This window comes from Sorex fumeus, unplaced genomic scaffold, assembly GCF_029834395.1.
Source record: "Sorex fumeus unplaced genomic scaffold, SorFum_2.1 ptg000063l, whole genome shotgun sequence".
In the NCBI taxonomy this organism is placed as follows: Eukaryota; Metazoa; Chordata; class Mammalia; order Eulipotyphla; family Soricidae; genus Sorex; species Sorex fumeus.
Window position 1 is genome coordinate 47,510,140 of NW_026606120.1, and position 15,702 is coordinate 47,525,841.

Consider the following 15,702-nt stretch of genomic DNA (forward strand, 5'->3'; position numbering starts at 1 on the left):
TTGATATGATACATCCAACACACAGTAAAACAGGAAACCAAAATACAAAGAGTGACACAAAGCTTTACAAACAACAAAGTTCATGTTTTCCCAAGCCAAGTTTTGTTCTGCAAGAACACTGGATAGAATCATAAAAGAAGAAACTCTACTTAGAAATACTATTATAACACAAAATTCAGGGAAGGACAGTAATAATACGCTGTCTGACAAACATGAGGTTCATTCTGAAATTAGGAGGGGATATAAACTAAGAACCTCGGTGGTATCTCCAAGAAAACGCACACAGAAGACACAAACAAGAGACAAATAAAACCTGACTGTATTAAAAAGAAAAATCAAAGGCAGGTATCAAAGTAAAGGGGAAGGAAATACGAAAGTACTAAAGACTAAGTTCACAAACACCCAGAATCCACATTACAAAGCTATCAATAAATTCCTTTATTTCAATGAATTCTTTTATATTACTCAACATGAACGGCCTAAACTCACTGATCAAAAGGAAGAGTGGCTGGATGGGATGTGAGAATCAAACCCAATCTTCTGTTTACAAGGGACACACCTTAACTGTTGTGACAAATAAGTAGAAAATAATCGCATGGCAGTTTTGTCCTTTTGCCACACCACACCTTGTCCTTTTGCTCAAGGATAGATCACTTCCGGTGGGCTCAGGGAACCATGAGGTGCTAAGAATTGCCTTACCCAATATAGTATCTCTCCAGTCCCAGAAAGGTTCTTTTTTATTGTTTTTGGGGCCAAACCCAGCCGGGCTCAGGAGTCACTCCTCACAGTACTCTAAGGACTACATGAGGTGTTGGGGACTGAACCCGATCAGGCACATGCAAGGTAGGAGCCTTACCTGCTGGCTGTATTATTTCTCTAATCTCTAAAACATTAATTCTAATCCCAGTACTCCTCATGGTCCCCCACCCTCACCCCAATAGGGTTATCCCCTGAGCACTGACCCAAAGATTGGAATATATTTAATGTCTCAGTCAAGAGGAGTGGGCATTAGTTTTCCTTTTCCTTTTTCCCCCTGGTTTTATTTTGGTTTGGGGACTTAGGGATTCTCCTGGCTTGTGCTAGGTAGTTATTTCCTGCGGTGCTCAGAAGATCATGAAATGCTGGAAATTGAACCCAGGCCTCATGCAGGTCAAAGCAGCATTCTAATGAGTCAACTCTCCAGTCTCTACTTTTTGGCTTTAAAAAGTATAATAAAATGACTTTTAAATGTTAAATTTTATCTTTAGTAAACAATGCTTATCTTAAAAGCCACTGTTCTTATTAAACCAAGTTTATCCTTATAAAAATAAAAAATGGTTAACTATTCATGACAAAAATGTACACAGCACTTTCTTACTAGGAAACCTATTAAATATGGTATATTCCCTATACCACATCCTATTTCACATAAATTATTTATAGTATACAACTTCAATTGGTAAATTTCAAAAGCTTAGCACAGAAATTCTTGTTTTATTTTGACATATAATGAAACCTGCAACAAGCTACACTATCTCTTTTAGAGTGCACAAATATGACATGACCATAAGCAAGATACCTGTATTTATAATTAAAGAATTCCATAATTTTTTTCTAGCTAAAATAAATTATGTACCTAACCAACTTACTAGGGTTTCAAAATTAATCTTTAAAAATAACCCGTAAGCCTAAATAAGTGATATTTTAAAATATAAGAATGAATATGTACCCTAAAAATTGTGTATGTATAAACAAAGTACAATTTTATTTTTGTTTTTTTGGGCCATATCTGGCTGTGCTCTGGGCTGGATCCTAGTGCTGTTCAAGGTACCGTATGTGGTCTAGGGAATGTAACTGGGGCCAGCTGTGTGCAAGGCAAGTACCTTAACATCTGACAATCTCTCCAGACCGCGATTTTCATTTGCCGAATATGCTGCAAGCTAGACAGTTACTTTGACAGAATGTCTGATCCATGTTTACATTTTTATACAAATTTCAGAAATAAAGTACAGCAGTAGTATTTTCCATTATTCAAATCCATATATCTTTATCTGAAACACAATACTTACAAAATGAACAAGCCCTCACACAAACCAGTATCAGAACTGTTCTACATTTATAGTGGAGCTAATTTTCCTCATTACGTCCCCGAATTTAGCACACTATTAAGGTTGCTTGCATACAACCAACAAAGTGGTATTGGTAAATAAATATTATAGCATCAATTTAGGCAATCACATAAAAGAACTGACTTTTCAGATAAACCTAAACAAAAACTGAATTTTGAAAAAATACTTTAATTTTAAAAAATACTTTAAATTCTCTCCCAACTACAATCAAAACGCTCTTTTATGCATTCACACATACAGTCTGACAGTTATTAATCTAGACTTCCACAGCTCTTCCTACACGGGCAGTCATCAGTCTTCTTCCTTCTCAATATATGTCTTTGAATTAACCCGTGCCATTTGCCTGGCCAAGTATCTGTCTCTAGCTGACATTACAGTTTCTTCATTGTTCCGCTTTGCAAACTTGCTCACTGCTTCACGTGGAGTTGTATGTTCTTTGTCAGTCTCTTGGTTTTCCTCTGTGATTCTGTGTTTTGCTCCCAGTGGTGTCTCAGAACTAGATGGTTTCTCTTCATGTCTTTCTTTGTCCTTTTCCACGTGTTTCATTTTACTGTGTCTTTCCTCGTCAGGAAATTTATCTTTTGTCCTATGATTTGGGTTGCTTTCTTTTCTCTCTTGATTTTTTTCTGAAAATTGAACACTTCCTTCTCGTTTTTCTCTGTTTCTGTGTTTATCACTGTTGTCATATGTCTCTTTCCTTGCTTTCGTATGTTCTTCCTTTTCTTTGATTTTTTCTTCCTTCTCTCCTTGCACACTGTGCCGGTCATGATCACTTCGTTGTCTATCTCTTTCTTGTTCTCTTGCGGTGTATTTCTCTCTGTCTTTCTCCTTTCTCCATTCTCTGTCACTTCGTTCTCTATGACTTCTTCCCCTCAGTTTATCTTCTTGCTCATGCCGTTTCCAGTGGGAGTCTCTATGACTGGATTCTCTGTGCCTATGGGAATCCTTTTCTTTTCGGTATTCACGGTCAGTGTAATAGTTCTCCTGGTCCCTGGACTGGTACTGACTCTCCCTTTTCTCATGTCCTCTTGACTTGGAACTTTTGGAGTGGTATTTGGTAGTATGCTCTCTTTCTTCACTAGATGACTGTGAACGAGCTTGATTTCTGTGATGCTTGGAATCTTTCTTGGAGGTTTCAGCACCCCCTGCCCTCCTGCAGTTCACTTCACTATTTTCTCCCACTTCATTATCTTCACTGCTCTTATCAAAGTCACTGTCTGCATCTGGGTTATTCTCTACTTTCACAACAGTCTGGAGGCTGCTTTTTTCATGTGAAGCTCTGTTCTTTGATATTACTTCATCAGGATAACCCCTTGGTTTCTCTTCTTTAATCTCAAGCCTGAAAAAAAATTTAAAATGCCAAATTATCAATTGTAACAAGCAAATGAAATACATATATCTTCTCAATATTTAAACAAACTAGGTTTACATATACTTTGATTTTCCAAATGTGTAAAAGTACTGATCATTACTTAGCTTGTAGATATCTACAAATTACTAATTTCTTATCATTCAGGACATTTTCAGTGTTGGTGGAAGTAAAACAGAAAAATGAGCCCGTCTATATGCAGAACGCAAGAACCTTCAGAAAGAATCTTTTTGTGTAAGGTTTTCATTTTTGCTAACCACAATCAAAGAATAATTGGAAAAAGTCAAATGTTTTCGAGAGTTAAATACTATTTTCTCAACAGGCAGCTCAAATTCAGGCTCTTCACTGGAACTTATTTTTTGTCTTTAAGATACAGTTTTAGAATTATATAATTTTTTTGAAGTATGAAAATATAAATCTATATCCTTTATCCAATTAGGCCAGATTTGGCTGACAACATACAAAGCAATACTACATTTTTTTCAGAGGTTAAAAAAGATTCAATCATAGATTATTAACAATATCTTTTAACTATCCATGTGCCATGTCTCACCTGGCTTCACGAAAGCTGCATGAAGGTACTTCCTCTTCGCCAACTGCTTGATTTAACAGATGCCTATAAAATCCGCTAAGATCTTTCTGCTTGGTTACATCCAAACGAGCTGAAAGACAAAATAGGAGAACATGTTCAACAAGGTACAATGAAAGGTTAGTTAAGCATAGAATATCTAACTGATTTTTCCATTGTTGGTCTGTAGACTGACACTAGTCTTTAGAAATTTCTGCCAGACTACAAAAGTTGTTGCCACTTACCACATGGAAATAAGCCTGGATTATATAGTAGCACCAATATAAATTCTAGGTAAGGTAAGGTAAAGGCCCTCCCGTTGATCGTCGATTTGCTCGAGCGGGCCCAGTAACATCTCCATTGGAGACTTTGTTGTTACTGTGTCTGGCATATCGAATACTCTCGGTAGCTTGCCGGGCTCTCCGAGAGGGGCGGAGGAATCGAACTCGGGTCGGCCATGTTGGCTGCGTGCAAGGCAGATGCCCTACCCGCTGTGCTATCGCTCCAGCCAAATTCTAATATTGTTAAATATATATAATTGTACTATCATTGCAATTAAAAATTTCAGCAACAAAACAAACTGCTAAATACAGGGTAGAATTCTGTTTTTATTTAATTTTACCCTTTTCTCCCTGCCCCATATTCACCTTCAAGTTCAGCAGCCCTCTTTTCTCTTTCTTCCTCTTCAGCTCTCTCCTGCAGTTTTTTCTTATAAGCAGATGTCACAAATGCCTCTTTATCATCAAATTCTCCCTTTTCCATTTCTCTCTCTCTCTGTATTTTCTTTTCCATTCGTTTTTCCTGTTCTTTTTTTCTGATTTCAACTGCTTTTAGCAAGTTGTGAATATACTTTGGCTAGGGGTCAAAAATAAGATCATTTAGAAAGGGGAAAAATAAGATCACTTAGAGGATCCCAAAACATAAAACAAGGAAACATTTAATACTCCTTCCCGCCCCACCCACCCCAATTTAACCTTACTAATCCAAACAAACAGGAAGTGTCCTCCAATCATATCCAAGATTACTTCTAACCCTCTATACTATTCCAATATCCCTCAAGGATGATATCACTTACTATGGGGAAACAATAATTTAGAAAAAGAGGCAATCTCCGCCTGCTCCGCAGCCTGTCCCGCCCACAAGCTTCCTCCAGGCACCATCTTGGTGCACCAACAGCCCTGGTCCAGAGATTCCCAATTGAATCCCCAAATGAATTAGTGCCCTACAGAGATGTCTTTGGAACCCAACCATTTACAATGTAGAATTCCAGAAGTGCATGGCCACAAAGCATGATATTCAAAAAAAAGCACTGGAAAATAAATTATCTAGCATCTGCTCCTGGCAGGCAGGCTTGAATGGTGGGTGGTGAGAAAATTTGGGCAAAATATAATGGCCCCAAAGTAGAGAGTATTGTCTGCCACAGAGGCAGGGTGAGGACTGGGATGGGGGTGGGGGTGGGGGTGGAGAATACTGGGGACACTGACCACTTCACTTGATCACTTGACCTCCCGTTAATCATCAATTTGCTTGAGCGGGCGCCGGTAATGTCTCCATTTATACCTGTCACGTGTTAGTGTAACCCAATGGCGTCTGTTTGTTCTAGGAACACAAAGAGTCTCAAACCAATCGTTCAGGGTCTTAACGAAGAAGTCCATCTTGTTGGTGGGCGTCCACGCGATCTTTTGACGTTCCATGGAGTCCAGTTGGTAACGGCTCTAGTCCAGCAGTTGTCTCCAAATCTCATTATGTGTTCAGCCCATCTGATTTTCAACGCCTTGGCAAACGAGACAGCATCCCTGATTCTTGACCATTGAAGGTCGAAACTCCAGATTCTTTCTCTCATTTGAGTGAAACGTGATACTCCAAGTATAGCTCTTTCGATTCCTCTTTGGGAAACCCAAATAGCGTTCTCATCCTGTTCTCGTAGGGCCCAGGTCTCTGAGGTGTATGTTAATGCAGGAAGAACAGTGGAATAGAAGAGATGTGCCCGAAACTGGAGGTTCTTCGTCTTCTTAGTTATTTCTTTGACACTCTTGAAGGCATTCCAAGCCGCTCTCTTCCTCCTGCACAACTCAGGTGCCAGGTCATTTATCATGTTGACTTCTCAACATAGGTACACATAACTGTTGCATTCAGAAGATGGTCGTTTCGTTGAGAGCAGATGGAACGTCAGGAACGAGACTGTTTCTCATAAACATTGTCTTAGTGAGATTCAGCTGGAGTCCGACCTTTCCACACTCACAGTCGAAGTTGGCCAGAATTTGTGCTGCTTGGCTGATGTTTGGTGTTATAAGAATGTCATTAGCAAAGCAGAGGTGGTGTTGCCAATCCTCTATCTTCACTCCCATTCCTTCCCATTCCAGTTGTCGCATGACGTTCTCGAGGGTGGCACTGAAGAGTTTCGGTGAAATGGTATCACCCTGCCGAATCCCTCTCTTGACATGGATGATTACTTCTTTGTAGATCGGTGAGATCCTGGTAGTGAATCCGTAATACAGCTCATGGAGGATCCTGATATATTGAGTTTAAATGCCCTGATTGGCTAGGGCTTCAATGACTGCTTCTGTCTCAACAGAATCAAAGGCCTTCTTTAAATCAATGAACGTTAGACAGAGCGGCATCTTGAACTCCCGAGAAACCTCAATGAGCTTGGTTATCATGTGGATATGGTCGATGGTGCTGAATCCTTTGCGGAACCTGGCTTGCTGGCATGGTTGTCCTTCATCTAGTGTTCTGCCAATCCTATTCGGGATGACTCAAGTGAACAACTTGTAGATGACAGACAATAGGCAGATCGGGCGATAGTTGCCAATGTTGTGGATGTCTCCCTTCTTGTAAAGTAGTACAGTTCTGCTGGTTTTCCACTGGGATGAAAACTTATATTCAGACAGGTAGCGTGTGAAGAGCCAAGCCAGTGTACTGATGAGTACTGATGGCAGGTTCTTCAGGTGTTCAGGTCTGACCTTGTCTGGGGACATTGGTGGTGGAAAATGTGCACTGGTGGAGGATGGGTGTTCTATCATTGTATGGCTGAATCTCAAACATGAAAGCTTTGTAACTGTATCCCACAGTGATTTAATAAAATTAAAAAAAAAGAAAAGGCAAAAATGTTGCTTTTGAGGGGAGGGGTATTTGCAGTCATACACCCTCACAGTGAACTAGGTTCAGCTGCATACAAGGCCAAGTCTCTTACCCCTGTACTATCTCTCCAGTCCTTTGAAATTATTAATTTGGTAAGAACTAACTAGTCCAACTATTATTTTCTCCAAACTAGCCAGATCATTAAAACTAAGATTTTCAATAAAATGTTTATGTATAAAGATAGATGTTATTTATAATGCCATCTTACTTTTTCTAATCTCAAACTAAGTATTAATTTCCCTAGTGGTTTTTATTTTTACTTTTAAAGTTGATACTGTCCCACTCTTGCCACTCCTATTCAATTTAGTACTGCAATTTCTTGCCATAGAAGTTAGACAAGAAAAAGGTATAAAGGGCATACAGACAGGAAAAGAAAAGGTAAGCTATCACAATTTGTGGATAATATGATACTATACCAAGAAAATCCTAAAGACTACAAAAAAGCTCCGAGAAACAAAAGGTTTGTATAATAAAGTGGCAGGCTACAAAATCAACACCCCAAAGTCCATGGCTTTTCTATATACAAATAATGAAAGAGAAGAAAGAGATACTAAAAAAAAAAAATCCCATTCACATTAGTGCCTCAAGAAATAAGAGGGAACACTAGGAAACAGAGATACATCCCCTACTCATGGTTAGGGAGGATTAACATTACCAAAATGGCAACACTCCCCAAAGCAATATACAGACTTAATGCAGTCCCTATAAGGATATCTAAGACATTTTTGAAAGAAATAGACAAAACACTCCTGAAACTTATATGGAACAATAAACCTCCACAAAATAGCAAAGGTAATCCTTAGGAAAAAGAAGATGGGTGGCATCACCTTCCCCAACTTCAAACTGTACTACAAAGCAGTAGTAATTAAAACAGCATGGTATTAGGCTAGAAACAGACCCACAGGTCAATGGAACAGAGTTGAATATTCTGTCACAAACTCTCAAAATATATCATCACTTAATCTTTGATAAAGGAGCAAGAAATGTGAAGTGGAACAAGGAAAGGCTCCTCAACAAGTCGTGCAGGGAAAACTGGATAGCTACCTGCAAAAAAATGAACTTTGAGCTTTGTCTATCGCTAGGCACAAAAGTCAGATCAAGGTGGATTAAAGACCTCAATATCAGACCTGAATGAATTCATGAGGCATGGTGGAGGAAAATGTTGGCAGAACCCTCCATGACACTGAAGCTAAAAGTATCTTTAAGAATGAAACACTACTGACCAAGCAAGTAGAAACAAACATAAACAAATCGGACTACATTAAACTAAGAAGCTTCTGCACCTCAAAAGAAACAGTGACCAAAATAGAGAGCCCAAGGAATGGGAAAGAATATTTACCCAATATCCATCTGATATGGGCTGGAGTGATAGCACAGTGGTAGGGCAATTGCCTTGCACGCAGCCAACATGGCTGACCCGAGTTCGATTCCTCCGCCCCTCTCGGAGAGCCCGGCAAGCTACCGAGAGTATTGAGCCCGCAAGGCAAAGCCTGGCAAGCTCCCCGTGACGTATTCAATATGCCAAACACAGTAACATCAAGTCTCACAATGGAGATGTTACTGGGCTTGCTCGAGCAAAATTGATGAACAACGGGAGGACTGTGACTGTGACTGATCCATCTGATAAGTGGTTAATATCTAGGATATACAAGACACTAGTAGAATTATACAAGGGAAAAAAAAAAACTCCAACCCCTCCCAAAAATGGGAGAAGAAATGAACAGAAGCTTCCTCAAAAAAAGAAATACAAATGACCAAAGGCACATGAAAAAATGCTCTACATCACTAATCATCAGGGAGATGCAAATCAAACCAACAATGAGATATCATCTCACACCACAGAGACTGACATACATCAAAGAGAAGAACCAATGCTGGTGCGGATATGGGGAGAAAGGGACTCCCTTTCATTGCTGGTTGGAATGTCGACTGGCCAGCCCTCTGGGGAAACAATATGGGCATTCCTTAAAAGACTAGAATTTGAACTTCCATATGACCCAGCAATACCATTTCTGGGAATATATCCCAAGGGTGCAAAAAAGCATAGTGGAGAGAAATGATATCTGCACTTCTATGTTCACTGCAGCACTGTTAACACTGGTCAGAATCTGAAAAATAACCCAAGTGCCCAAGAACAAACAACTAGTTAAAGAAATTTTGGTACATCTACACAACACAATACTATGCAGCTGTTAGAAAAGATGAAGTCATGAAATTTGATATTTAAGGGCTGGAGCGATAGCACAGCGGGTAGGGCGTCTGCCTTGCACGCAGCCAACATGGCCGACCCGAGTTCGATTCCTCCACCCCTCTTGGAGAGCCCGGCAAGCTACCGAGAGTATTTGATATGCCAGACACAGTAACAACAAAAGTCTCCAATGGAGACGTTACTGGGCCCGCTCGAGCAAGTGGAAGGTCATGGAGAGTATCATGCTAAGTGAAATGAGTCAGAAAGAGAGGAAGAGACATAGCATGACTGCACTCATTTGTGGAATATAAAATATAATATGAGACCAACACCCAAGGACAGTAGAGACAGGGCCAGGAAAATTGCTCCACGTTTGGAAGCCTGCCTTATGAGCTGGGGGAGAAGGCAGCTGGGATAGAGAAGGGATCACTAAGCCAATGGTGGTTGGAGGGAATTATTTGGGATGGGAGATGTGTACTGAAAGTAGATAAAGGACATGATGGCCTCTCATTACATGTATTGTAAACCATAATGCCCATAAGTAGAGAAAAAGAGGGAAAGAGGGAAAATGTCTGCCATAGAGGCAGGAGGAGGGGTGGCACGTGTGTGTGTGTGTGGGGGGGGGGGGGGGTGGAAGGATACTAGGGACATTAGTGGTGGAAAAAGTTCACTGGTGGAGAGAAGGGTGTTCAATCATTTTATGACTAAAATTTAAACATGAAAGCTTTGTAACTGTAGCTCACGGTGATTCAATTAAAAAAGTTGATACTGCCTAACATTTCTTCAATGTATCTATAAGAAAGGTTGCTACTAGATTTTCACATTAGAAAAATATATTTTAAATGGTATTCATATAATTTTATACCACTATCTGCTAAATACTATAAAATGCCAAACTCCTTAAAAATCAGCTTTTGTGAAAGAACAATTCCTGCCCAATATTTTCCAAACTAAACCATGATCATAATATGTACAGATTTATCCTAGTTATCAGCTAGGAAGCAATGAAAAACAAGAGGATGGTAAAACACTAGTTGAATGAGAATTTTTCTCTAGGGAAAAAACTTCTTTAAAATACCCCGAAATAAAAAAAAGAATTTACTCTTTCTTAAAAAAAAAAAACCCGAAATATATATAAAACTGTTAGATAATTAACTTTTTTTAAATTTTATAATTCTTATTAGTGAAACACCATGAGGTACAGTTGTAGACTTACAAATTTTTGCGCTTGGGTTTTAGTTATACAATGATTGAGTACCCACCCCTCCACCAGTGCCCATTCTCCACCACCACTAATCCCAGTATTCCTCCCACCTCCCTTTCCACCCTGCCTCTGTGGCAGGGCACTCCCTTTTGTTCTCTCTCTCCTTTTGGGTGCTGTGGTTTGCAAAAGAGGAATTGAGTGGCAATCATGTTCGGTCTATAGTCTACTTTCAGTATGCATCTCCCATCCTGGGATCTTCCCAACACCCTTTATTTGGTGCTCCCTTCTCTATCTGAGCTGCCTTTTCCCCCATAAGTGCGGCTGGCCTCCAAGCCATGGAGTGAACCTCCTGGTACTTATCTCGGCTATTCTTGGGTGTTAGTCTCCTATGTTGTTACCTTATGTTCCCCGAGATGAATGCAATCTTTCTATGTCTGTCTCTCTCTTTCTGACTCATTTCACTTAGCATGATACTTTCCATATTGTACCACTTGTATGTAAATTTCATGACTTCATCCTTTCTAACAGCTACATAGCACTCCACTGTGTAGATGTACCAAAGTTTCTTTAACCAGTCATCTGTTCTCGGGCACTCAGGTTTTTTCCAGATTCTAACTATTATAAACAGTGCTGCAATTAACAAACAAGTGCAGATGTCACTTCGACTATACTTTTTTGCCTCTCTGGGGTACATTCCCAGGAGTGGTATTGCTGGGTCAAATGAGAGCTCAATTTCTAATTTTTTGAGAATCGCCCATACTGTTTTCCAAAAGGGCTGATCAGACCGGAATCCAAAAGTAACATTGAAGACAAAGTTGGCAAAACCCTCCATGACACTGAAGCTAATGGTATCTTCAAAGATGTCACGCCACTGGCCAAGCAAGTGAAAACAGAGATAGACAAATGGGACTGTCTTAAACTAAGAAGCTTCTGCACCTTAAAAGAAACTGACCAAAATACAAAGACAGTCTACAGAATGGGAAAGGACATTCGCCGAATACACATCTGACACGGGGTAGATATCAAGGATATAAAAAGTACTGGTTGAACTCCACAAGAAAACATCCAACCCCATCAAAAAATGGGGCGACGAAATGAACAGAAACTTTCTCAAAGAAGAAATCTGAATGGCTAAAAGGCACATGGGAAAATGCTCTACATCATTAATCATCAGGGAGTTGCAGATCAAAACAACAATGAGATATCATCTCACACCACAGAGACTGGCCCACATCCAAAAGAACAACAGCAACCGGTGTTGGCGTGGATGTGGCGAGAAAGGGATCCTCCTTCACTGCTGGTGGGAATGTCGACTGGAAAGTTAACTTTCTCCTTTAGGATAATAAATGTGGTTTGGGTTCTACATCAAAACTACAATATCTGAAACTGAGATTTTTATATTTTAAATACCTAAAAGCTTTTTCTCAGATCATTCCCATACTAAATAGATCAAGACAAAAAATGCAGGTCAAAGAAAGTTTCCATTTGCAGCTACAAACCTTCCGGTCTTTTCCCAAAAGCAACTTCGGATTATTTTCTTCTTTTTTCTTCTGCAATTCATCATAAATACTGTCATACTCATATACAGTGGCATCTTCAGCAAGGGCCTTCTGGATTTCCAGTTTGGTCTTAAAAATAAAAGTTTTAGTAGTATGAGCCAGCTAGTAGTTACCACAGAAAGTCTTGGCTTTTAAGTGGATCAGAAATAAAAACATGTATCATTAACAATATCAATTATATTTGAGACAAAAATATTAACATCAATTCTAAAGCCTAATGGTTTAAATTTGAATCATATGCAGTTATGTTTCACTTGTATGAGCTATTTTGGACAAATTTATTCTTTTTGTACCTCAGTTTTCCTCATCTGAAAAAAAACATAAGGCTAGTTGTTTATGCCTTCTAATTTGTGATAATTTAATGAACCTAAAACAGAACATTTACCAAGAGTAACTGTTAAATAAACTTTATCAATGTATTTAATGGTATGTTTAATAAATACAGTAATGCTCATATGTAACGTAATTATTCACATAAAAAAAAAGTCCAAGAATGATTCAGAAACAGCTAACCTTTTTTGGGTTTTGTTTATTGGGTCATACTCAGTAGTGCTCCAGGGCTCTTTCTGCATCTGTGCTAGTAGTCACCTAATAATGACGCTTTGGGGACCATAAGGTGCCAGAGATCAAAATTTTACTTTCTAAGCCGGACCCAGTGAACTCTCAAGTCCGAAAATTTATAGGTCCTTGGAATCAAACCCAGGACCTCATACATGAGACATGTGTTTTACTACTGAGTTATATCTTCCAGCATACAACACTAATTTTGAGATGCCTATACCACATACTATATTTTCATATTATTTTTAGTAAACTGAATCACCAAGTAAAATTCTTTTTTATAGGGCTAAGGGTACAGGAGCTTGCCTTGCATGTACCAATATTGGTTTAGTCCCTGGCATCACAAATTTGCAAATCATGTAAATTTAGATTTGGGATTAATGCTTTAATAAAAAAAGATGGGCTGGATAGGGCAGTTGCTTTGCACATGGCCAACCCAGTTCAATCTCTGGTGTCCCATATGGTCCCCTGAGCACTGCCAAGAATAACCTCTAAGTATCACCAGGTTGTGTCCCACAAACCAAAAAACAAAAACAAAAAGTTCCCCCAAAACTGTACCATGTGTGCACATACAGGTAAGAAGAACACTAAAACACAAAGCACCTGCTGACCTTGAAAAGGTCACCAGAATGGAATTTCTGGAGCTAATTTTCCCATTCATGTGAGCTAAACGTCATGAACTTTCTAAACTTCACTGTTTCAAAGCACTCAGCATTTACAATAATCAGTGTTTTGCTTTAATCGTTTTATGGCTAAGTTATACAGTACATCTCATAATAAAATTATTAGAACATAAGTCCTATTTGCTTTCATTGCTGCAAATACAAACTACAAAATGCAACAAAAATGAAACTAAGCATCTAGCTCATAGAATTATAATATAAAGATAATTTTTCAAAAGTAGTTAGCATATGTCTAGCACTTTAAAGTACCTACTACATTTATCATTGTGTAAGATTCTACTTGACTAAGGAAAAATTTGTACCAAAATGTCTAAGCAAAACGTGAAGGAAGAGTCAGGATACAGCTCAAAGGTCTGGAGTAGAGACATGTGAGTCTTTGAGCTTGATCCCTGCTCCTAAATGATCCCTCCCTCCCCCACCCCCAATAAATCTTGGAGGGGAAAATAATTAAAATTTTAAAAAAAGAAGAAAAAAAAAAGAAATGCACCATGTCATTGTTAAGTCTTGTGATACCAGTTCTATGACTAGCAGTTTGATCATGAGGAGTAATTTATCTCTTTTAAAGTTTTCAAGAGGTACTTGCAGATATAACCTGAGCCTCTTGCATTCTTGCATGCAAAAAAAAAAATGCATTCTGGCTCTTTGAGCTATCTCCTCCAGCCCTCAAATACCAGATTTCTTAATTGGTATTAAAGAAGGACTGCGAGAATTACTATGATAGTGAAGATACGTAAAAAAAAAAAGTTGGGACATAGTTAGTACAGGAGGCAAGGTACTTGCCTTCCACACCTAGAGTCCATCCTTGTCTCAATCCACACAATTCCTCCCCACTCTTCCACAACTCCAGGAGTGATTCCTGAGCACAATCAGGTATAGCCCCCAAACAAAAACATCTTGGAAATACTATACCAAATACTTGGTACCTGCCCTGGTGACAGAAAGTCTACAGAAAAATTATGTGAGATTCTGCTTTCTTGATAGATGAATTTCAAATAACAGTAAATTCACAAAATCAGTTTAGTTTGACCTTTTCTTTGCGTGGGAAGAAATTTATATAAACCAAGAACAGCCCAGAGAAATAGCATAATGGCTATACAGTGCTGCTCTTGGAGCTGGAAAGATAACACAGAGCATAAGGCCTGCATCTTGCATGCAACTGAACCAAGTTCAATCCCCAGCATCTCATGTGATCCCTGAGTGCAGAGCCATGAGTAAGCCCTGAGTGCAGTCAGGTGAGGCCTCCAATCCCCTCGCCAAAAAATGAGTGCCTGTCCTGCAAGCATATGGTCATGAGTTCAAGTCCCCAATATTCCACCTATGCAAATACAACCCAGACAATTTTGCTGACTGTAATCCCCAGTGCCAAAGCAACTTCCAGCTGCACTACAGTCAGATGTAAGCACCACAAAATGAAATGACTCCCAGTAAGCACAATTACAAAGATGTGCAAGCACCATGACCAGAAGTTCACCATGGCTAAAGAAGCACAAAACTTGATCAGCACTGTGGCAGCATGTGTGACCAATGCACAATAATGTGCAACCCCCTGGAAAGCAGCACATTTCGCAGAGCAACAGAAGCAACAATAAAAGGAAGGGGGAATACAGAGTGAATAAAAAATGAAACATCTTACATATTTTCAGAAAAAGGATCAAGATAGAATTATTTCCTCAGGGTCACAGAGAGTACAACAGGTACAGTACCTGCTTAACATGTGGCTGGATCACACATATGGTCCTGGGCACAGAGATAGAAACAGCCTGTGGTCACCACTTAGGTGCACTCACTCCCCGCCCCCCCCCAAAAAAAAGCTAGAATTATTTTTTTAAACACACTGATCAGTACCTAGACACTAAAACTTATACAGCTAAAATAGTTATTGCACCAAGTGAATTAAACACATTCTTCTCTTTACCTGTTTCATCGCTTGCTTCTTTGCAGCTTCCCTCTGAAGGCTTTCACTCACGGAGGTCTACAAACAGAAAAAGGTCATTGTTTAGACCAATTACATTACTTCTTTCCTCTATTCTGGTTGGCAAGTAGCTCTTTATAGTTAAAAGAACAGAAAGAGGTCTTTATGAACATATTAAGTTATTTTCAAAGTCTTCCCTAAACCTTAGAAAATAAATGTATCTCCACTGCTAATATCAGACAGAGTGGGCAATAAACTGTTAAAGAAAACAGAACAATCCAAAAAAAAAATGAGGTAGTAAATATTTTTAAGCTCAATTTGACCCCTGAGTTACTGAACCCCTTACAGATTTCAATTTGTTTTCATGTGCATATGTGGATGTGAGCGTGTTGAGTGGCAGAGGACTGAA

The 15,702-nt window shown here is 39.2% G+C and overlaps 1 protein-coding gene across 2 annotated transcripts in view; it reads right to left on the bottom strand.

Moving 5' to 3' along the window:
- Window positions 1–1,943: 1,943 nt before the first annotated feature.
- Window positions 1,944–15,702, bottom strand: part of NSRP1 (nuclear speckle splicing regulatory protein 1) — a 45,835-nt gene continuing 32,076 nt past the window's right edge. For both annotated transcript variants that reach the window (XM_056127610.1, XM_056127611.1), the window contains 5 exons: window positions 15,297–15,353; window positions 12,078–12,206; window positions 4,693–4,900; window positions 4,031–4,139; window positions 1,944–3,447 (listed from right to left, as the gene is read on the bottom strand). In XM_056127610.1, coding sequence (XP_055983585.1) covers window positions 2,400–3,447; window positions 4,031–4,139; window positions 4,693–4,900; window positions 12,078–12,206; window positions 15,297–15,353 — 1,551 coding nt within the window. In that variant the 3' untranslated portion in view covers window positions 1,944–2,399. The remainder of the gene's footprint in view (window positions 3,448–4,030; window positions 4,140–4,692; window positions 4,901–12,077; window positions 12,207–15,296; window positions 15,354–15,702) is intronic.